The 24,729-nt window shown below is 33.7% G+C and overlaps 2 protein-coding genes across 2 annotated transcripts in view; one reads left to right on the forward strand and one right to left on the reverse strand.

The window, feature by feature from the left end:
- The window catches only part of Cdc73 (cell division cycle 73), an 88,504-nt gene that overhangs the window by 39,347 nt on the left and 24,428 nt on the right, over positions 1-24,729 (forward strand). The gene's annotated exons all lie outside the window — the stretch shown is intronic.
- On the reverse strand, positions 13,694-21,216 carry B3galt2 (beta-1,3-galactosyltransferase 2). Its single transcript, XM_055624441.1, has 2 exons — positions 20,596-21,216; positions 13,694-16,413 (listed from the first exon to the last, which is right to left on the reverse strand). The coding sequence occupies exon 2, from the start codon at positions 16,290-16,292 to the stop codon at positions 15,030-15,032; it is 1,263 nt and encodes a 420-aa protein (XP_055480416.1). The 5' UTR covers positions 16,293-16,413; positions 20,596-21,216; the 3' UTR covers positions 13,694-15,029.

Consider the following 24,729-nt stretch of genomic DNA (forward strand, 5'->3'; position numbering starts at 1 on the left):
TTCCTTCCTTCCTTCCTTCCTTCCTTCCTTCCTTCCTTCCTTCCTTCTTCCTTTCTTCTTTCTTTTCTTTTTAAATAAGATATACTTAATTCATTCTTGTTCATAGGAATTTGGTAATTTCATTATGAATCACTGTGGTTAAGCCTATTAAAAATCATATAGAAGTTTTAGAAACTTTAGCAACTATTTGTTTCTGTTTTATTTGTTTGTTTTCAGACAGGATCACTCTACATAGCCTTGGTTGCCCTGGAACTTGATAATGTAGATCGGGTTGTCTTCCAACTCACAGAAACCCTGCCTCTGCCTCCCTAGTGCTAGGATTAAAGGTGTGTACCACCATGCCCAGCAGGTACTGTCTTCATATTTGAAGAAGCATTTTGCACCATAAAATTGTACAAATTTGAAAATTTTTCTTTAATATATTCATTTGGATTAACTCCTACAGGCATAGTAAGTAGTTTTTAAAATAAATATTTTGTGTTGAACCATTTTTCAGATAGTAAATATAAAATGGAGATAAAATAAAACCATTACTTGTATTTTTTAGGGTAATATAAAATCTCAGTATTTCATCCAGGTTATAATTCTTTTTTTTATATTTATTTTATGTTCATTGGTATTTTGCCTGCATGTATGTCTGTGTGATGGTGTCAGATCTTGGAATTATAGACAGTTGTGAGCTGCCATGTGGGTACAGGGAATTGAACCCGGGTCTTCAGGAAGAGCAGTCAGTGCTCTTAATTTCTGAGCCATCTCTCAAGCTCCCAGGTTTTAATTCTTAAAATCAGATATACATATATAACTTTTTGTGCTTTTATAAAATCCCCTGCATTTGTCCTTTTTTTACTTTTTTTTTTTTTTTTTTTTTTTTTTTTGGCTTACAGTGTTCCCGGTAGTGCTATAGTAGGAGTAATGTTCTGAATTTGAGTCTAGAGCTCAGACAAGCCAAGGTAGAGAAGTTGCTCAAAGATTTCTTTCTTTTGGGCTGTCTGACCTAGGCTGGCTGGCTGACTTCCTTCCTTCCTTCCTTCCTTCCTTCCTTCCTTCCTTCCTTCCTTCCTTCCTTCCTTCCTTCCTTCTTTCCTTCTTCCCCTCCCTTCCCTTCTTCTTTCCCTTCCCCTTCCCCTTCTTCTCCTTCCACAAATAACCTTTTAGATACTTCCTATATGTCATGTACTCTGGTGGATACTGAGACAAAAGAGATGAACATGATCTTTTGGAGAAGAATTAGTGGGTGACTTGAATTTTAATGTCACACTGAGGATGTAATACTTTGAAGATGGATCTGAAATTTGAATAGGTGTGAGGAAATCAAGAAAACACAAATTGGGAATAGTAAACAAAAATCAAGATTAAAAGCTCTGTGATGAAAAGAAGAACATAGAAAACAGAAAGACTTAGCTGAGTATAGTGGTGCAAGCCTTTAATCCAGCACTCCAGAAGCAGGCAGGATTGATGTGAGTTCAATGTCAGCTTGTTTTATAAAGTGAGTACAGGACAGCCAAAGCTACACAGAGAAACCCTGTTTCAACAAACCAACCAACCAACAAACAATAAATAAACAAATAAGCAAATAAATTAAAAAAACAAAGAAAGAAAACAGAATGATGTAAAAGATATAACTGTTTAGTGATTATGTCCATAGCAGAGTTCATTGTGGCCTGATGTTCTCAAAGCTAGTGCATTGTTCTACATCTTGTTGGGTATATGTCTAGCATTATTTTTTTATTGCTTTAAAGTTTGCCCCAAATATGTATTATTAGGAATCTGTTGTAACTTCAACTTCTCATTTTATTGTATTTTATTTTTAAAGATTTATTTACTATGTATAGCGTTCTGTCTGCATGAATGCCTGCAGGCCAACAGAGGGCATCAGATCTCATTATCTGGTAGTTGTGAGCCACCATGTGGTTGCTGGGAATTCAACTCAGGACCTTTGGAAGAGCAGCCAGTGTTCAACCTCTGAGCTGTCTTCCCAGCCCTCAACTTCTCATTTTAAAAGAGTGTCAAAAGCAACCTATGTAAAGTTTCTTTTATGGTATTAGGTATACAATTTCACGAGGGAATGGCTTGGGCTATAGCTGTGCTTCTTTTAGATTGCCAGAGGAGTCACTCATCTGTCTTTATCTAACACTCTATATGTCACCATCATAGCCCTTGATCTAAAGGGCTATGATGTGGGTGCCAGCCTGCTAAGAAGTACTTGGCAGCACTAAAAATGTTAGGCTTTGCAGTCAGTCCTAGCTTTGAGCCACTAAATTCTGTTTTTATTTGGTAGTAAAGATAATAGAATTTACATCATAGTTCTGTTAAGGATTTAAGAAACTGTTGAGTCCTATTTGTTCTTAGGAGCAAATGTTTAGCACAGAGAGGAATCAACAAGGGATAACTTATTGACTAGACTTGTGAGATTATATATCTATTCCCAGTTTGACTTACATACAATGTTTGCTATAGCTTTGTTGATATACTTACTACTGTTCAGTGATACAGATCGCATTCAGTGTTACCAAGAGTAGTTTTAAGTATTAAGAGAATCAGTTTTTTTTGTTTGTTTGTTTTTTGTTTTTGTTTTTGTTTTTTCAAATACATGAGGTATTTTTGTTGTAGTTGTGGGTGCTTATGCTGTGGAAGAAATTTTTAGCTTTTGAGAGAAGGTAGTTGCAAAGAAGTTTTCATATAAATTGATAAGTTAGGGTACCTTTTACTAGTCACTTATTAGGACCTAAATATATAGGAAGAAATGTTACTTAAATTATTGGTTTTCTTCTTTTGAAAAAATATAGTATTTAAGAGTTTAATATGTTGTGGAAATAGTACTTCTATCAAAAAGATTTTATGTACTATATTTTTAGACTAGTTTGTTATATTGCATGTGAATATTACACTTGAAAGAACTTTTACAATTCGGTTATATATTTCAATGGTTGTGAACCACCATGTGGGTGCTAGGAAACAAGCCCAGCTCCTTAGTAGCAGCAGAACATGTTCCCAACTGCTGAACAGTTCCTCCAACCCGCAGTATATATCTCTTGAGCCTTTGATAGTAATTTTTGTAAGTTTCTTGGCTATTACATGAATATTAACAGTAACATACTAATATTTAACATTAAATATTAACATACTAGTTTTTATACATGAATTTTAAAATTAGACTTGCATTTTTAACAATTCTAAACATGCCTGTCCATAGCAATTTTTCCTCAATTTTTCTAGCAGCAATAACTTTATGGATTTTTCTCCCTCCCTCCCTTAATTTTTTTTTTTTTTTTTTTTTTTTTTTTTTTTTTTTTTTTTTTTTTTTACTATTTTGGCATTGGTTATATCTTGGTAAGAAGAACTTTCTATTATGATACACTGGACTGTTTGTTGCGGCATAGTAAGCATTAGTTTTTTGTTTATTTTGTTTTTGTTTTTTTTTAATGTAAAAAGGGATGTGACTTCTTAGGTTTTTGTTTTGAGGTTCAAATGTATACATGAATACCTTGAATTGTATTGTCCTCAGGGCTGTTTGATTGTACGACGGAGTTTAATTTTACTTATTGCAGAATTTGTTTTATCATGTATGCATTAATTATACTGTAAATTCTGTTCTAGTGGTAAAGCTTGCTCTTTCTCTATTTAGCTGGTATTTACAGTGAACACATACTTGGTGAATGGGTATTAATCTCATTGTATGAATAACTTCTTTATGTTAGAGGGTTTAAGGATAGATGTATATTTGTATATTTTTTTAACACGATTACCATTTATGTTGTAATGTACTTAAAGGAAATGAACTAGAGTAGAGAATAGTAACAGGTATCAGGGAATTTCAAAGTATATAAAAGTTTTATAATTCTTTTAGTTTATCTTACTAGGTCTTTACTAAAAATTCATTTGTTTCTTTTGGTGATAAGATTATATAATCAAATTCAGTAGTCAATATTTCTTTCCTCAAAACCACCTCTAAATTTTAGAGATGTCACTAATGTGTATAGCATGTCTTTTAAATGTAATCTAGGGGAGAGAGAGGTGTTTCAACAGTTATGAATATTTGATGCTCTTACAAATGCACATTTCTGAGCATTCACATGATGGCTTGCAACCATCTACACCTCTAATTCCAGGTTATCCAGTGCCTGCTTTTGGCCTCTGAAGCCTCCAGGCATATTTTTGGCACACATAAACATGCAAGCAAACATTTGTACGTGCTGCAACTACATATGATTCCAAGAACTGCACAGGAGTAGTCTTTAGTTTTCTTTTAATTTAACATTGTCTTTTACAGATATTTCTCAGTGTTAAATTCTTATCCACCAGCCTACATATTGGCCACTATTTTATTTTAAATAACATAAAATCTCCTTTACTATTTAGAAGAATAGCTATTAATGTTTAGTATTGCCTTTATTTCATAAGATCTGAACAGTTTTGTTCATGTGACAAAATTTAGTCTATTTAATAACATGTTATATAAGGGTGTTAGATAGTTTTTGATACTTTGATGACTGTGGGCTAAGCTTTAGATGCTGCATTAGTTTCCTAGTGTTTGTAAATTAATTTGAATCGTCAATGAATTTTTCAGTCTGTTATTTAATTTTCGCATTCAAATTAATATTTTGTCTTAGAATTCACTGGATTATCTGCTTAATTCATCTCTTCCCTTTCCCCTTCCCCATCCTGCCCAACCTCAGTTGATCTTTAATTCTAAGTTTTGGTTTCTTTTCCAGGTCTTTTTCTTGATGGATGTTTCTTTTAGTGTTGTTCTTCTTGTCTTTCCTGCTTCTCATGTTTCTCTGTGAGTGACTGCTCTCGTGTTTATTTTAAGTATCTGGTTTAAAACTCTTACTGCATCTGTTCTGGACAGATCTTACAATTAGAGGCTAAGTTCTTAGAATTTTGGAATACTGCTTTTTCTGTGTGTGTGAACAAGTTGAAGACATCTATTTCTAATGCTTGGAAATGGAAACTTTTTAAGATCCTACTTTTGCTTTCAGTGAAGAAAGTATTGTCACAGAACTGGATTGTTTTACAGTTGTGCTTGTATTGTAGTGACACCGAGATAACCTGTTCTTTGCATTTAGATTTTTCCAGTAGTATATGAGGTGAAACAAAGACAGAGTTTGAAATAGGACATTTTAGCTTCTTATAGATCATGATGAATTAATCACATCTTTTGTCATCCACAAATAGTAAATTCTGGAGATTATTGATTCTGTAATCTTTTATTTTCCTAGATTTGGTATTTTTAAATAGATGGTTCTTTTCTCTTGCTTTTGTTTTAATTATTATGGTCTTATGTTTGTTGTTGTCAGTATTCTGGAATTAATTTCTTTATATTTTTTATTAATTAAATCTTAGAACTAAAGTTAAGCAGCTTTTTGATCTTAGTAGTCAGTGATTTTATCTTCTGTTATTGTTATTAAACAAAACCTCTCCAATTCAGCTCTTGATGTGATCTTATGATTTCAACAATACATCCTATAAAGCTATACAAAATATTATATAGTGTCCTTAAGGGTTAGATGGAGTAGCACAGTGACCCAGCATTCTGATATTAAATCTGTGATTGCATTATAATGTATCTAAATTGTGACATGTTTTTCATGTAATGAAAAAGCGACTGTAGCATTAACAGGACTAGAAACTTTAAGAACTTAACTTTGGGCCGAGTGTGTTGGTACCTGCTTCTAATCTTAACACACAGGAAACTGAGGCAGGAGGGTTGTGGGTTTGACATAATGACACCTTATTTATGTCTTTTAAAGATAAAAGGGAAATTAAAACTATAAAATGAAGATCGAATGGGCAGTAAAGTGCTTTCCCAGCATATGTGAGGCCCTGGGTTCAAACCCCAGCACCACTTAGGCAAAACAACCTCAGAAAGCTTAACTAAAAACACTTTTTCTCTTAGCTGCATTACACTGTAAAAGCTGCTCTTCAAATAGTTCATGTCAAATTTGGAGACACCTATGATACATAAAATTATCCAGTTTTTAAGTTACTAGAGTATTTTATGGTACCATTTCCTTTGTTCCTCAGCCTTTGCCATTCTTACTTTTCCTTGTTGTTGTGTCTAATTTCTCTCTTTATCCACACACACTCATATACATACACACACACACATATAAAGTCTGTTACTTTGTTACTTTGGATACATAGATATTTAATAACTTAAGCACTAATACCTTATTGTACTCTGTTTGATTTGTTCAAGAAGTGTTCCTAAAGAGGTATACTTTATAAAATTTATAATGTAGATTTCCCAATGTAGATAGACTTACTACAAGAGAGGCTAGACATTGTAGAATGTCTTTGCTGTCCCCATCTTCCCCACTCTCCACCCCCAACACACAGGGTTTCTCTGTGTAGCCTTGGCTCTCCTGGGCTCACTTTGTAGATCAGGCTGGCCTCGAATTGAGAGATCTGCCTGACTGCTGGGACTAAAGGTGTGTCTCTCTTCCACTCCCTGAATGTCTTTTCTTTAACTTTAGGCTTTGTGTTAATCACATTAAATTGTGTTAATTTCTAGGACAGAGGGAGGCAGTGATTTCTTACTGGATTTCATATTTTCATTCTTTATACATCCTGGCTTGATAATGAGTTAGATTAAATACTGCCTTCTTCCTTAACTCAATTTCAGTGTTACAAAGTACTGCAGATTTTTTTGTTTGTTTGTTTTTGCATCATGATATAAAAAATTTATAATGTACTCAGCGTGAATACAACAGCCAAATATAAATAATAAGCTGAATACGGCTACAAGTGTCACTGTTGAAAACCATGAGTAAGCTGGGTGTAGTAGCGCACGCCCTTAATCTTGGCGCTCTGGGAGGCAGAGGCAAGTGGATCTCTGTGAGTTTGAGGTCAGCCTGTTTACAAAGTGAGTCCTGGACAGCCAAAGCTGCACAGAGAAACCCTGTCTCGAAGAAACAACAACAAAAACAAACAAAAAGAAAAGTATAAGTAAGGGCATATGTATGTTGTGTTGATATCTGCTACTCTACATGGCTTTATAATAGCAGCATTAAAGTATTTCAACTTGAAATATTTATTCGAAAGATTTCTTTCTAAGAATAATTGGATTGGATAGAAAGCTTCGTTCACATTTTACTCATTTGATGCTATTTCACAAATAAAATTTAATGAATATAGTTTTAGTAATAAAAGTGTCTTCTCTTCTCCTTTCTTTTCCACATACATAAAAATAATGTTGATATAAATGTGCTAGATGTTGCTTCATACTTAAACTAAATATGTATGTTTGCTCTACAAGAAATAAGTACTGTAATAGGCACCAAGAAGCTGGCATTGCTAGAGAGCTTTGACTTCTTCCTTGGTGCAACTTGGTAACTAAAGCAAGATGAAATCTTGAAATTTCTGTCTCCATTTTTCATTTGTCTCCTTTACTTCTTGCTGCCTGTTTACTGGGCAAGTAGGCATATTAATCATTCAAGAAATGTCTATTTATAAGCAAGTGATACCTGAGGCACAAGGATGAATGATTTCATAAATCTTCAGTCACATTGAACAACAAGGTTGAAAGGCAAGACAGACTATTCTCAACATGAGAACAGGTGTCAGTGATGGAAAGACTGTACCCAGGAAAATACTGTCTTCTAGGAACCATACTACTCTCCTTGGGTATGACGATGATTACTAAGAGATTAACATTTTCTTGTGAGGTAGGAATCGATATAGCTCTTAGTGGGTCCACACCTCAATGTGACTGCGTGATTGTGTGTATGTGCATATATAAAATTAGGGAGGCTCAAGAATTTTTTTATATTAAATATATGGCTACATAAGCACCCTGAGACCAAAATTTGGAGTTGGATCTCTTTCTCTGTGAATATTGTCAGTACTCATTAAGTTTATTGGAACAGAGATCTAGATATAGTTTGTTGTAGCTTCTTTAGCTGGAACTTCTGTTCTAAAATGGTCACACTACTGCTTGTATTGGCCTCTTGTTTATGTTATATTGGTTCTTGTCCACAGAAATATGCAAGTCATCTTTTGCATAGTGTAAATTTTACACACAGGCTCTGTGTCTCTGTAACTCTAGTTTATTTCACTAAGAAACAATTGTGAAGTCTGTAGGAAAAGGTAATTTACTAAACCATTTATTGTCTGAGCTGCTGTTTTAGAAGTGTTATTGTCATGGACTTATAGTGAGATATGTACTAGATGGGTAAGTTGAGAAAAGTGGATCGTTTTAATTAGTGATTCAAGTTGTTGGCATATGACCATAACAACAGAAGGTATTAGTAACAGTAATTTTTGGTATTTCTTTGTGGTCAGTAGCTATGCACTGAGAGTGCTGAAAAAGCACTCATAGTTAAAAGTGTACTAGGTATGTTTTTATGGATTTGTTAGCCACATGTTTTGTTTGATGACTTGTCTCTAGATTAGTATTCAATGTTTTAATTTCATAATTTTTATTAAAAATACTGAGAATTAAGAATTATTGAAAATTTAAAACCCTTTAATACAGTTTGAATAAAGTTCTTTAGCAGACATGTAATTTACGAATATTTTCTTCTAGTCTACAGTAGTGAACTTGGATCCTGTCAATAGAGTTTTCTAAGGAGCAGGCAATTTAATTTGTTTGAAGTATAACTTGATAATTTTTGTTTTGTATGATATGCTTTTGATCTTGTATTTAAGTATATTTTTCCCAGCTTATTATATAATCTTTTTCTTCTGTGTTTTTTATCCTAAAGGTTGTATGTAAGTATAATTTTCACACATATATGATCCATTTGTTGTTAATTTTTGTTTATGGGATTTGGTATGCAGTAAAGTTTACTTTCATTCTGTGAAAAAAAAAAAAGTGGCACGTGACTTCTATACTCAAGAGGCAGCCTGAGCTGCATGACAATTTTGAGGATGAGAGGCTAGAAACAGGGTTTAGATATATGCTAAGTGCTCATATAGTTATAGACATTTGTATAGACACCCAACTAAAATTTTACTTTTAACTTCAAGATATTTATTTTTGCAGAAACTAAGTTTACTGCTCCCCCCCTTTCCTTTTAAGTGTATGGTAATTGTTACTGTTAAGTGTATGTAATCTGCTCTGTTACATGAGTCTTTTAGTTTCCTTCCTTCCTTCCTTCCTTCCTTCCTTCCTTCCTTCCTTCCTTCCTTCCTTCCTTTCTTCCTTCCTTCCTTCTTCCTTCTCTCTCTCTCTCTCTCTTCCTCTTCCTTCCACACTACCTATTTACTTATCTATCATATCTATCTATCCATCTTTATATCTATCTATATCTTTCTTCCTTTCACCCTACCTACCTACCTACCTACCTATCTACTTATTTATCTAGCTTCCCAGCCAATATCTTGCAGTCAACTCAGATTAGCTTTTATTCACAATTCTCCTGATGTTGGGGATAAAGTCATGTTCTATTTACTTCTATTCTTTAACAGATAAATTGCTCTTGGATTTCTCTTTACTCCACTTGTTCATGTGGTAGAGTGTACTGTGGGCATGATCTTACATTTTGTGGAATCCCTGTAGACATTAGAAATGGCTTTATTACTGTAAGGTCTGCTAGTACTGTGTCTTCCATCAGCTAGGAGTTTTTGGCTACAATCAAAAAATAAGTAAAGAAACCAAAATTTTTGAGAACCTTATACAATTAAAGACCGTAATGGCTAAAAGAACAGAAATCACAACAGCTCGGAGGATTTGTTTGTAGGCACTGAATACATACACACATACGTACATAAATGTGCGCACACACATACATATTTATTTTACATTTTTAATTTTTGGCTCAATTATCATTTTAGTCAAAGTAGTAACCATTTTATTCTTGTTTTTCTTTGTTAGGTTTTTGAATACAGGATTGATTTCTTTGTATATTTTGGACAGAATTTTCTTTAATAATTATTGTAATCTCAGCTCTTTATGTTTTTGGAGTTAATTAATTGCCATTGAAGTTGATTTTATTTCAAAATAATTTTATTGTCTGTGTTTAACATGTTATAAGGTACATACATAGTATATGTCTTACTTATTGAGATAAATTAACACACCAGTCATTTTGAGTAGCTACCCAGATACCTAATCTTAGGTCAATAGGCGCCTCATGAAGTTGAGACCTAAAATATTTTTACTTTACTTCATTAATTTTTCCTTCCTTGGTTTCTGACATACTTGTATGTTTTCTACTCCGGATCTGGAACACCATTTCTGCAAAGATAAGTGGTTGCTTTTTAAGGCAGTAATATCTAGAAACTGTAACCTGAGCAGTGAAAGTGTTCTCTGGTACAGTGCTTGTTATGTAGCCTAATGTCTCGAGTTCCATTTTGGAACTCACATGATTGAAGGAAAGAACCAACTTAAACAAGCTGTCCTCTACTTGCTGTGGCATTCGGGTACTCAGACACACACAGACAAATACAAACACACCTAGAATAAAGAAATTTTTTTGGAGACAGGGTCTTACTATTATATAGCCCTGGCTCTCCAGGAACTTCCTATGTAGAGAACAGCCTGGCCTTGAACTCCTGGAGATCTACCCACCTTTGTATCCCAGATGGCTTAATTAAAAGTAATTAAAAATGTTCTCCACCATTGAGACTCATCGTCTCTCAGTATTTTAGTAGACAGGGATAGAAATTTCTTTTGAAATGTTAGCTACTATTTTTATACTGCTCTTTCTAGTATAATCCTAAAACTCACAGTTGTTACTTAAATTCTTTGTATTCTAGAAGAAAGAGTTCCTCTGATGCTAAAAAGGAGGGATTGTACACCTAAGCTCATGCCTCATATGCTTCCTTCTTACAAGCACCCTTGTTAAGAGTACTGGCTGTTCCTTTAGAGGACCCAGGTTCAACTCCCAGCACGACGACATGGCAGCCCACAACTGTCTGTAACTGCAGTTTGAAGGGATTCCTAAGGAATGTATGTGATGAACATAGATGTTCATGCATAATGCAGTATAAGCTTAAATGATATTCATTGACTTGAAGTAGACAAAACATTTTATTTTCATTTCCCCAAGATCATGATTCTTATGCATAATTGAAGAATGTGAGCCGTATACCATTCAAAATATATTTTTGTATCCTAATTAATTGATTTATTGGTAGGGGAAATTAAAAGGGATATGTTTTGCCTATTTCTAAAGGTTGCCATTTATCTTTTTATTTTGTTTTTTAATGAGCATTGCTGTTTGCTTTGGTTGATCTGAAACTGCTGGGCTCAAGTAATTGACCTGTGCCTCATCTTAGGTAGTAGCTAAAACGATAGGCAGGCTTCACTGTGTCCTGCTTGGCTTTCATTTTATTTTTGACAGAAATTAGTTTTGCTTAGTTATAAATAACTGTTCTGTTTGTCTTCATTTTGGTTTCTCTTTTCTGACTCTACACTGCCATAAATTAAAGTAGTCATTAAAAAGCTTAGTAGAATAGGTAGGTGCTTGAGTAATTAATACTGTATTTTGTATTATCTGGGATCTGATTTTTTCTTTAATTCTTTTTTTGGTATTTCATTTACTTATGTTTTGTGTGTATGTGTGTGGATGCAAGTGGCTTGTTCACACCTGCAGTGTCCAGAGGACAACTTGTGGGAGTCAGTCTTCTTTTTCACTCTATGGGTACCTGGGAAAAGGGCATGTTAGAGTCTTTGGTTTCTTTGTTCTTGAGACATGGTCTCTGTAGCTCTTGCTGACCTGGAACTTGCTGTGTAGACCAGACTGGCCTTGAACTCACTGAAATCCACCTGCTTCTGCCTGGGAGTAAAGGTGTGCACTACCACACTTGGATAGACTTAATCTTAATCAGATGAGTTGGCTTTGACCCTACTACAGATCAGTTAGTTGATAACTGGCATAGTGAGTAAGTATATGCATATAAGTGTATATATGTTTGTCTGCTAAAATTACCCTCTGTGAACTTTCTAAATGTCACTTGTTTACTATTACAGACGTAACCCAGGGCCCAAAACAGCAGGGCACAAAGTTTAAAAATTAAAGTTAACCATTCACTAATATTTGCAGAGGGGAAGAGAAAACAACCAGGGGACCAAATGACCTTTTCTTTCCCCTTTTCTTCTTTATACCTAACACCTAATGACATATGCTAGTGACAGAAAAATGGCCATGAAATCTGTGGGCCCTGCCAAAGAGAATAAGCAGAGAATGGGATAAGTCATTTTGTTTGGCTTTGTAGACCTGTTAGCTTCTGTCATAAGTGAAGTACGTAGCAGAAGAGCATAGTGGATAAGAGCATGATTTCTGAGGTGGAAGCCTTTCACTAGCCTTGTGATTTTATGTTTTTAAGCTCTCTCATGAGTCTTTTCTATCTTTTAGTGTTACAAGCACTCTATGGAGTAAATGGTACTTTAGAACAGTACAAGGTATATTGCTTCCACAGTCAGTAAACAGTGTGTGGTGTTGTCACTGAGATAATTATTGTAGACTTTTCTGGAACTAGGTATTAATGAAGTTCCAATTAGGATGTATGTGCTTATGCATATTATGTGCATGGAAGAGATTAGTGAAAACATGAATTAATTTAGTTGTTGTAGAATTTCATTACGTGTAATTTTATCCCAAACTACTGCTATAAATACTGAAGTTTGCATTTTCTTTCTGAAATGTCTATTAATACTTTTGTGTTACACAGTTGACTCTGTAATATTTCCTTTGCTCGAGTCCATATAGTTATTTTAAAGCATTTCTTATATTCAAAAATTTCATAATACTGAGGTAAAGAAGATACAACTAATAACTGGGGAGATATTTAAATAGCAGCTTATAAATTTAACATTTATATTGTTGAAAATGAAATGTGAAAACAAATTAATAATAGAACTTTATTGTAAAATCAGGTTTGGTTGTTTTCTTAGTTAGAATTCTGCTGTTTAACCTAAGACTGATTTGCCTTGAACTCTCATTCCTCATACCTCATTTTTCAAGTGCTGAAGCTATGGAAGTATATGCTACCCTGAAGGTGGAAACACAGACTTTTGACATTAAGAACTTGACTAGTTTAATCTCCTCTGGGACTCAGAACACCATCATCTTATCATTATTTTTCAAGTCATTTATGAGTAATGTAGAAATGATTTTAAGTTGATACCTCAGAAAAAGCACTTAAGTGTTTTTAAGAATTCTGTTCTTCATAAGTCAGTATTTTAAACCAAGTAATCATATACTATTACAGTTTTTAAATGTCACTTGAGAGTTCTGTTTTTGTTTACATACCTGTGCATGAATACTCACAAACATCATGTTTCCCCTTTTCTTTTTAAATTTCTGTGGTGTAAACTAGAGGGAATTAGTATACTAACAGAGTCCCTGTCTTTCATTACTGAAGTGGTTTGGTGTTATCCTTTTCTGCATGTCTTTTTTTTTTTTTTTTGGTAGTAATACTGGTCACTCTATAATTACATACATTAAATTAAGTGAAAAATAATTGTTAGACAAAAGCTGGTGGATATTTCATAGCTGATTAAGTAGAATCATTTGATGTGGAATAGAGTACTTAGGCTTCTGATTTTAAAATGGGAGATAGATTTAATGTAAGTAGAACTGAGTGTGTTACTAACATATAAAACCTTTTGTGCTTCTGGCAATTTATTTTTTCATAATAGAATCAGTGCTAAGAATGGCTTAATTCTGGTAAGGAGATATTCGTATTTAATTAAAATTAACAAATTTACTCAGATATTAAAACATTATTTTAAAGTTAGTGGGCTTGTGTTTATTGATGTTAAAATTCATGATAGGGCCAAGCAAAATATGAGAACATTTGTATAACATTCAGTTCAGGGTTTTGTTGTTTACCTTTTAAAGACTAATAGTACCTTGATAAAAGTGCATTAAGTATATTGTCCATTCTAAAAGCAAATGGTTATCAAACATGTGTAGCTTTCTCCCCATTCCTCCCTAAATGTTTTTTAATTGGTGATGCAGAATATTTGTCATCTATCAAAGTAAAAACCATAGGTTTGTAAACTTGGCAGTGAGAGAAGAAATAGGTGCCATAAAATGATTAAGTGTTGGCTTATGTACACCTGCTCTCAGGAAATAAACTTTCCCCAAATGTTGCTGTTTGGTAGACATACATCTTAAAAAAATATATTGAATGAAATTACTACCTGTATCTTCTTTTTTCAACAACACGTCATTGTGCTTTTAAATGTTACTGTTGTTTCAGCTAGAGGAACATGACTCTGTTTTACAGATATACTTGAAGTCAGGTATAGTTGAGGTTAAATAAAAACACTCTCTGAGAATGTAATATTTGTCTAACTGCAAATTCCTTGAAATACTGGTTTGGCACTTAATTCCAATGAGAAAACAAAAGTTATCTATTTTGATACCTTTAATAATTCATTTTATAAAAACTTGAGCCTGAGACACATTAATTTTTCACATTTATCACATCATGTCGAAATAATTTCCCCAGTATAGATGAGTATTAATAAAAGAAATTAAAATAATTATCAGTTATTTTTAAAAGTAAATTTTTGAATGAGAATTGCATTGCTGAAAACACCTGAATGCTATAAATAATGTTATGGAATAACTTAACTAAATCTTATTGCATGTAATATAAAGTTTTAGAACTCTAGAGTTAGGTCAGAAAATTTGTTCTTTGCACAATTACAAAGTTTCCTTAAAATCAGTAGTACTGTCTTATTTACATTTCATTAGGTGAGATTGAAAGTAAATCTAGGAGTCTTTTTGACTATCTTCATTTCTTAAATTAAGATTTATGTAGAAAATGTATACGGATACATTGTATCAGTCCCTAATGTAAGACTTGAACCATTTATGTATGCATGCGTATTATTGCATGTTAATACAGAGAATCCCCTTATACAGTTATTTAAAGAGACTCTTTTGGGATATGTTTTTGTCATAATTTGAAATTTTATGAATTATCTTATTCAGAAATTAAAAAAATAGTTTCTAATTCCTTTATGTGATGAGTTGAACTAAAACTTTTTCTATGTATATAATCAAGTGTTTAACTATACATGCTTTAAGCAATATATACAGATTGCACATTTGAACAAAAATAGTCTTTTAGTGTATTTTGCGGTGCCGATACCTGCCTGCCTTTTCCTTTGCTGCGTTGGCACAGGCATTGTGCTTATTTTGTTGTAAATGGTTCCAGTATTTTATCAGTTCACTAGGCTGGAACTGATGAGAGGTAATTAGGTGGCTGTATTTACAGCTTGAATAAGAAACTCGCCAGTGATTGAACACGAATTCATTGGGAGGGGGCACAGGATCAATTCTCAACTTAGCAAGACAGATTCCTACATAGACATCTTCCAAGTGCAAACGACGGATACCTAAAGAAACCTTAAATATCTTTTCTGCCAGATCTCCCGAAAAAACATAACCAGTTCCTGAGCAGAAGACAGGGTAGCGCTCACTTGGGTAAAGGTCTGGTGGCATGTACCACTTGCTGTCTTTGTTTCTGTTAGGAGCATATCCTCTCATTAGATACCCAGTAAAATAGTTGTGTCTGGGAGGCAGGTCTGGCTTTAGTAACTTGTGTATTAAGTATTCAGTGTTGACAAACATGTCACTGTCTGTTTTCATAACATATGGAATATGTGGACAGTATGTTGCAACCCAGTTCATACCCATTAGTGTTTTAATGGTCAGGTTATAGTATGTATCTAAGTACTCCTGTTGAATTATATCATGATACTGTCTGCTTTCTTCTAGAATTGCATGTTGAAGATAGCCATTTAGCTTAATATTTATGCCCAAAAGAAAAATCCGTGTGATTTCGATACCAGGTGCTAAAGTTTCATTGCCCCAAGTTTGCCGGATAGCTCGTCTTGCTTCTATTTGTCCAGGTTCTGCAGCTATTAATAGTATTAAAAATGGACTTTTTTCTTGGCATTTTTCAGGCTCATTGATAATGTATTTGAAATGGTAAGAGTTTGCATGTCCAGTACCTTTTTCATTGTAAATACTTCCATTGGCACTGAGTGTGTTCTCTAGTCCTGTAACTCCTTGTGGTGATAAGTCTGTGTTATTGGAGTTAGTTGCTGTCTGAGGCCTCAAAGTCTGAGGAACTGTTTCTTTCCAAATGTTCCGAAGGGAGCTGTGATTTGTCTCACTTTTTGTAGAACGAAATCCTCGGAAAGTGTATGTCACAGGGTTTTCTTTGAATCCAGGTCTTCCCGGTAGCCAGTCATGATGATTGAAAAAGAGAAACATAGCAAAAAGAAACACTAGGGAGAGTATACCCATAAGGTGGGTCCGGAACAGAGACCTTTTAGCATTCCATTTTGCAAAGCAGCAGTGTCTTCTCCTCCACTGAAGCATGTTGTAATATCCAGTGATAGTGAAGGATATATGTGGCCAAAAATGCTGTTGTTTTTCTCCTCAATCAGTACTGTTCTTCGGTCATCATTTTCTGGTTAGTTACGTGTCCCTCGAAGTCATTCTATAAAGATGAAGCATAATGGTTTACAAAATGCAAAATTTTACAAACTGCCTTAAAAGGGCTCTGGGTGCTAATAAAAAGACACTTTAAGCTGAGAAAAATAGGATAAACCAGAAAAAGAACATATAATAGTTTCATTTTGGCAACATAAAATCATTGACAAGGTTTATTTCTTTAAAAATATTCTTGTAGCTCAGTGAGTACTTGAAAGATAAGTGATAGATTAATTTTATTTTACTCACGTGATGAGATGAGTAGCTCTGGTCAACTTTTCTGTTAATATAAGGTAAAGATTTTTAAAGTTGTGCCATGTAGAAAGGAAAAATGATTTTAGATTACTGACAAAACACCTGTAAGGCGGCCTTCAGAACAGATGGCAAATTTATTGACACTAATTAAAATTGATTTGACATACTATGGCGGTATGGTGCACAGTCAGTGGCCTTTTCTGGAAAATGGTCATGTATTGGTTGTGGGACAGACGGTGCAGATTTGATTGTGGCAGAGTTCAGTTAGTCACAGTACACTGAGTGGCGTGTTTCCAGTGGCCCCACTATGTTGAGAAAGTCAGTGAGAAGATACACCTGTCAAAATTAATTTTCAGGCTCTAGTAATTGCAGTGTGCGATTTTAGATAGTAATAAATGATTAACATTTTAAAGCACTTTGCTATTTTTTCTATCCACCTCAAATAGAATGTATCCAGGAGATCAGTCTTATCAGTAATTTTGGCAAAAGGCCATGCATTTTTGCAGTTTTTCTGGACTTCTTGAAAAATATAGGCAACAGACCCTCTTGTTTTAGATTGCTTTAAAACTCATTTTCCACAAAATAAGTTTTAAAATATTCTTGAATTATGCTTGATGCATAAATCATTTTAAAATTTAAGTCTTTGTAAGTTGCTTAACACAGTCCTAGATCTTTCAAAAGTTACAAGCTGGTCAAAAGAAATTAATGATGCCACTTAGTGAAAACTGGCTGTTGTTTTTTGGCAAGAGGCTTTTCAGCATAGCACAAACTTATTAGTATTTGTTAATTGTTTTTTTTTCTTTTTTTCTATTCTTAGATGCTTCTAGATGAAGAAATGAGGTCATAGATGTAGTTTGAATTCTAAAGAAGATTTTGAGAAGTAGAGACAATATCGAGTTTTGATTTTTTTCACTTTTTTAAAAACAAAACTCAAAACTAGAAGTCACATATTAAATCATTAATTCTGAGACTGGCAATATTAAATTTGTGTGCTCAAGAAGTGATTGTTTTCAATTATTCACTGAAATAATTAAAAAAAAGGAAATACAAATTTAACATAGCCACTTATTTCAAATTATGTATGTGTAATGCATGTGCTTATTTATGATAATGATCTTATTGATGGCATTTTGGTTTAATATTGAAACAAGTGCTATTTAACAGGTAATAGAATTTACACGTAAGTCCTCAAAAAATTGAGTAGTTGTAGCATAAAATTTACACACATACCTTTCTTTCAATTACTGCTTGAAAGTATTAGGTAGTTATGAATGAAATACTATTCTAGTAGCAACCACTAGGAGGAGCAAGTAGGTGGGAATTGGAACAAATTTCTAATGTGTAACGGGCTTTAAGGGTTGATCTTGTTTCTGAAATTGAAAGGTGCTTTTAGTGATTAGGATATTTTTCAAACCTAAAAAATATTTAATCACTTAGATACATACATATATATTTATATAAACATTGTTTTTTTGAAAAGTCTTAATTTGCTCCTAGTACATGAATTTAAATATTATAGCACTATATAAAGAACCAGAACTATTCTCAGCCTGTGAAACATGGTTCCTATGTGACAGGTGAAAATTACAGAGCTTTATAATGAAATGTAAGGCCTGGTTTAGAAACTTTTTTCCTACCTGTACTTAAAAATTGTTGCCTTTCTATTTAAAGTAGAAACTATTTTAAAGAATGTATTGGAAAATTACATTTTGTGGTAGATAATAATGACATACTCCCATCTCATAATGAGGCTCGTGGGTATTGAAGGCTTATGTGTGTACATTTAAAAAAGAATTTACTTTGGGAAGTTCATTTGTTCTGTTTCAAGTATTATAAATACTAGCATCTCAGTCTTCTGTTGAAATAACAATGCGTAGAACATGGCTGTGATCCAGTAATTCAGACATTTTAAAAGTGCAAACTTATAGTTGGAAAAGAACTAAATTCAAGGTCAGATATTTAAATGAATGACTAAAAGAACTTAAGGGAATGAAGTATTGCAGTAAGTTACATTGTTTTCAAGAAAAGTGTCCCTGAAGTGGTACAAAGTGTTTTAATATTATAGAAAGCAGATAATTATTTTTTATTATAACAACATACATTCATAATTGGTTTTAGTATGATTTTATAAGATGGAGGTACATTTTAATTTAAATTTAGCGAGAATTGTATGTTTGTAAGTAATATCTAGGAGGGCTTGGAATGTATTTGAGAACATCCCATTAATAAATGAAACTCATACATTTTGGCGTAAATTCTTTGCTAAAGTTTCTCAGATTGGAAATCTCTCTCTCTTTCTCCCTCTCTGTGTATGCTGTTAAAAAGAAAGTAAAAATAACTTGCTCCTTTTGTTACATGATGAAGTTATTCTCAGGTTAATGCCTGTTGTATTTTAGTTCTTGAAAATAAGAACAAGACCAAGAGTTAAGTGTTTTACCATGTCTTTTCATAGTTTTTTAAAAAATAGATCTTTTCTGTTTTGGTTATAATAATCTCTGTGTTTTTATATCTTATAGATTGAAATATGTAAGGATGTTACTATTACATATCCCTCCCCCGCATAGCGTTCCTATCCTTTGACTTTTAAAAGTTCGTATAAATATATTGTTTTTTGAAGCAGTTCCAGATTTAAATGATGCTTTGATAATGTATACTTTTCTTTTGAAATATTTATTTTGTAAGTCTTCTTAATTTCTAATAAAGATACCAAGAGGGGCTGAATTTTAAAACATGTTTTATTTAATAATTTCTGATTTTAATCTTTATTAGAGTAGAGATATTTATTATTGAGAATTGATGTTGATATACAACAAGGTCTAGTATTCTCATCTTAACTTCACAATACAGTGCTTCCATAGATTTGAATTTTTTTGTTTCTTTATGATTGTTAATAGGCTAGTAAGTTTTATGAAAGTGAGAGGAAAAAAGTCAAAATCGTTACTAGGTTTGTAAAATTTTAGGAATATCTTTAAATTCTTTAGCCCTGACTGCTCCTCTACGATTGATTGTCCCCAGGATAGTTTGTCCCTGTCCTGTAGACACAGGTAGAGGCAGAAGGTAGGTTATTATTATATGTAAATAAAGCCTAGAAATCCATTATTAATATTTTGTTGACCTTGTATTATTATTAATTGTTATTTTCATATTAAACTATTTCATGCTAGATTTTTAATTTAACTTTTAATATCTCTAGTAACAGTTTTACACTTGATTATTTAGAATCAGTCTGTTGACTAAAAGCTCCCTGTTTCACTAATGTATTTAGAGTAACTATTGATATCTCTTTGTTTAAAGTTGTATTCATTGATACTGTAATAACATGTGACTGATTACTGTGGTTTGCTATGCTTTGCATAAACTCACTACCGTTTTGGTTTGGTGTTAATGTTTTAACTTGTATCTATCCGAGGAGATAGATAAAGAGAGCAGACACTACTATGAACTGTTAAGATTTTGTTTTGAAAGGATTTTTCCGAAAAGACCTCATGGTTTTAAGATCATATTTGATGCTACTTAATATAAATTTACTGCACTGTCTCTTGATAGCCATTTTAAAGAATACGCTTTAATTTATTAGTTAAGGAAACAATTTGACCTAATTTGCTGGAGACTTTTTTTTAAAGGGCTAGAGATGTTTCTTTTTTTTTTTTTCTGCCTTAGTTTAATTTCTCAGAATCTTTTCAGTATATCTAGATTTTTCTCTTAATTTTTACAATTCTCTAGAATTACTCCCAGCTACATATTTACTTGAATAAAGCAATGAATGACAGCTTATCTCCTAGAAAAGGCAAATTTTAAAATCATATATTTAGAAACCCTTTCACAGTTTCAAGGGCAGTGAAGTGTATGAAGTATTTATCAAGTGTATGAGTGCTTGTAGGGCTATAAAATCATAACACATTTAATGAATATCATACACAAGACAGCGACATACCTTTCTTTCTTGGTCAGGCCATTTAGACGGAGAGGATTATGCCCACTGAAAATACTTTTGGCACGCCATCACTTCAGCAAAAACGATGCTCTCGAACATGCGCACATCCCCCAACAGTCTGCCTCCTGTGATTGCTTTTCACTGTATCCGAAGTGTCCATCTGTCGGGGTGTCCTCAAGTTGTGCTTCTTGTTCGTTTGTGTCCTGATCTTCAGAGATTTCCCCTTGCTTTCATTCTCTCTCTCTCTTTCATTAAACAAAAGAGCTGTAGTTTTCTGTTTTGTTTGGTGCACTGTTGACTCTTTCTGACAGTTGATGCATTGAAGCTCTTTATATCTGCTGTATTCCCGGCTGGACAATGCAGTGCTGTATTCTCTTCTCAGTATCCATATTTCTAGTAGCGCTGAGCTGCAATGTAAAGCAGCAGAGCCGGGGTTTAGTGTTTCAGTTGCATTGGAGGAAAAAAAAAAAAGGCTTTGCCTCTCTTCGTCGTTGTCTGGCAGCTGCAGGAAGGATTTTTTTTTTTTTTTTTTTTTTTTGAGCTGCTTTACTGAGGTTTTAGTCTGTAATGTGAAATCCACGGTTCTTCAGTGCTGCACAGGCAGGCAGCAGTTTAAATGTGGGCTTGACAGATGCTCTCTCTGACAGAGCAGAATTTAACGTCACTGCTTGGCTGAGTCCCACGTGATTGTTTGCATTCATTTTGACTAGAAACCTAAGGTAGGGAAAAGCTTAGAAATCTTGCTATGTGATGCATAACATTTATTCAGAACAAATAGAAATATGATTATGAAATGAAGATTATGTTTTTTAATTTTTATTTGAACTTATGCACAGGCTTTCTAAATATTTTCTGTGTTCAATGGTGGCTTTCATGTTTCTTATAAGCTTTTGTAGAGCAGAAGTAACAAAGCTTTTACATGTAAGTTGCTGTGAACTAATTCTTTCAGTACCTTTCTGCTCTTAGAGTTTGCTAAGTTCTGATTTTCTGGCCTAGGTAAAACTCATTCATTGTTTATTACCTACAACTTAGACTGCCTCCCCGGTTTTTTTTTTTTTTTTGTTTGTTTTATGGTTTGTTTTACAGCTTATCTAAAATACCTTGGATATAGCCTACATTTTTGCAAGATGCAGTTTTCAGTGTTCTTGAAAGTAGTAAATTTAATTTTAAATCACTCTTTTGTTATCAGCATTATTTTTTTAATTTAAAATTGCATGTATCATAGAATTAAATGGATTTTCGTGATGATTGATTACATTTTGACTAAAAACCTTAGAGAAAAGCCTAGAACTTTTGCTTTTCTTGTATAATAGTGTGTATATTTATATATGTTGCACATGTGTATGTAAAACAAGCAGAGTGATGAGCTAAAATCCATTGCTTCCAATAATGTTTACTACTTTAAAACGTGGTTTAGTGAGAAGCCATCAAACAGGTATTATAAACATTAGAGACTCTGACGTCCTTCTCTGGTATATTTATATAGGTGCCTGGACACTTAGACATATTTTTTTCCCTCTACAATAGCTACTGGTGCAGGTATTTTTGCTGTTTGTTTTTAATGGCCATAATTAACATTCTCTTCTGATTCTAGAGACATTAACTACTAGAAATTTATAGTTTTAAAATTTATGCTATATATTTTAGGGGTCTAGACTCTGTTTCATGTATTTCTCACATAGCATCATATGTTATTTCAGGTGAATACAAATCACATTTCCTCTAATAGTGTTAATTTATTTTTCTTCATGTTTTACTTACATTGTGTTTTGTTTGTTTGGGTGCACCCTATGACTTTCTTAGTTTGTGTCTTATATCCCTTAGAAATGTTAGACCAGTGAAAAAGAACAAAGAAAGAGGACTATAAAGGAGAAACCTAAAGCTTAGTTAGAACTTTGTCTTTCCCTAGCTGCATTGTAAGAGGACTGAAACCTGTGTTTCTTAGCATTTGGTTCTTAAAACTCTATACTTTAGTACTCAACTGCCCTCCACCCCCTTTCTCTCTCTTTCTTTCTCTCTCTCTCTCTCACTCTCTCTCTCCTCTCTCTCTCTCTGTGTCTCTCTCTCTTTCTTTTCCTTCCCTTGCCTTGGTAGTTACACAAACTGTAATAGGTAAAGGAATAATGTTTATTGACTCTACTTAAATTATTTTCCCAAAGTAGAAGTGGACTTTTTGCTATCAGTTATTCCTAATAGTGGAGCTTAACTGATGTTAGAGGATGATACAATTATTGTTTATTCCAAATTAGATTGGGTGATAAGTACCTAAGCTGCTATGTAAACGATCTTTCCTTATGATAGTTTATTGTAATATCTATTTTAAAGAGGAGGAACTGGTACCTGTAGTTGTGGAAAAATTAACCTATACACCAGCTAATTACTGATGGGAAAGGGGATTAGTTAAGAATTTTGAAACTGGATTATTTAAAATTTTAAAATCTGAATTACTATAATCTACTCACAGTATTCTGCCTGCAGGTATACCCGCCCGCCAGAAGAGGGCACCAGATCTCATTATAGATGGTTGTGAGCCACTATGTGGTTGCTGGGAATTGAGTTCATGACCTCTGGAAGAGCAGCCGGAGCTCTTAACCTCTGAGCCATCTCTCCAGCCCTGTAATCTACTCTTAAGCATTATACTACATGACTGCTGGAGAAATTGTGAAAGTTTCCCCCAATATTTACATAGTACCGCACGAATCATTAATGGAATACTGAATGTATTTTCAATAAATGTTTATCAACAAACTACTATATGCTAACATGTACATTAAGGAAGAGCTTATTAATTGTTGAGATTATGAGGATGACTGAATAAATTCCTTATCCTTTTTCTAGGTAAGAAAAATAACTATTTTGCAATTATTGTTAATTTTTTTTATTTTTTAAAATATTTATTTATTTACTTACTACATTTGATTTGCTTTGGTATCCCAGCTGTAGCCCCCCTACCTTATCCCTTCCCAATTCCAACCTTTATCCCTCATCTCCTCCCATGCCCCTCCTCAAGTCCACTGGTAGGGGAGGTCCTCCTCCCTTCCCTCTGACCCTAACCTATAAGGTCTCCTCAGGAGTGGCTGCATTGTCTTCCTCTGTTGCCTGGTAAGGCTGCTCCTTCATTAGGGGGAGGTGATCAAAGAGCCAGCCACTGAGTTCATGTCAGAGACAGTCCCTGTTCCTATTATTAGGGAACCCACTTGGAGACTGAGCTTCCATGGGCTATATCTGTGCAGGGGTTCTAAGTTATATCCATGCATGGTGTGTGTTTGGATTATCAGTCTCAGGAAGACCCCTGTGCTCAGAATTTTTGGTTGTGTTGCTCTCCTTGTGGAGCTCCTGTCCCATCCTGGTTTTTCTATCTCCCCCTTCTTTGATAAGATTTCCTGCACTCTGCCCAAAGTTTGGCTATGAGTCAGAGCATCTGCTTTGATACCCTGCTGGGTAGAGTCTTTCAGAGACCCTGTGTGTACTGTTTTCTCCCTCGTCTGAGGTCCGCCCCCTTTGTCTTTCTGAGTGAGGATTGATCATCTTACCCAGGGTCCTCCTTCTTGCTTACCTTCGTTAGGTGTACAGATTTTAGTATGTTTATTTTATATTACATGTCTGATATCCACTTATGAGTGAGTATATACCATGTGTATCTTTTTGCTTCTGGGATACCTCACTCAGGATGATCTTTTCTAGTTCCCACCATTTAAATCTGTCTTTTGGTAATACTGAGAGCATGACTGTGCTAGATAAATTCTCTACTTCTGATCCACATCCTCAGCAATATGTTTTATTTTTATTTTACAGTAATTTATATTTTCATGAGGTACAGTGAGATATTTTATACAATGTATAGTGATCATCCTCAAATACCTGCCCTACACATCACATCTGAAGTGACTGTTTTTGATGTTGAATTGGATTTATTATGGATCTCAATCACTGACGATTTCATAGATAACTCAATATTGATTCACTTTGTGAAAAAAAGTAACTATTTTGCAATTATTGTTAATTTTTTATTTTTTAAAATATTTATTTACTTATTACATTTGATTTGCTTTGTGAAAAAAGCAATTGTGAAAAAAGCTATCCAGATGTTTTTTATTTTTTATTTTAGAAATTTTCTAGATAAGTCTAATAATC

The sequence above is a fragment of the Psammomys obesus genome, unplaced genomic scaffold (genome assembly GCF_907164565.1).
Source record: "Psammomys obesus unplaced genomic scaffold, mPsaObe1.curated_primary_1811, whole genome shotgun sequence".
Classification (NCBI taxonomy): Eukaryota; Metazoa; Chordata; class Mammalia; order Rodentia; family Muridae; genus Psammomys; species Psammomys obesus.

Bases quoted from the DNA above. Each gene is read 5' to 3' on its own strand.
- B3galt2 (XM_055624441.1), bottom strand. From the start codon at position 16,292: ATGCTTCAGTGGAGGAGAAGACACTGCTGCTTTGCAAAATGGAATGCT.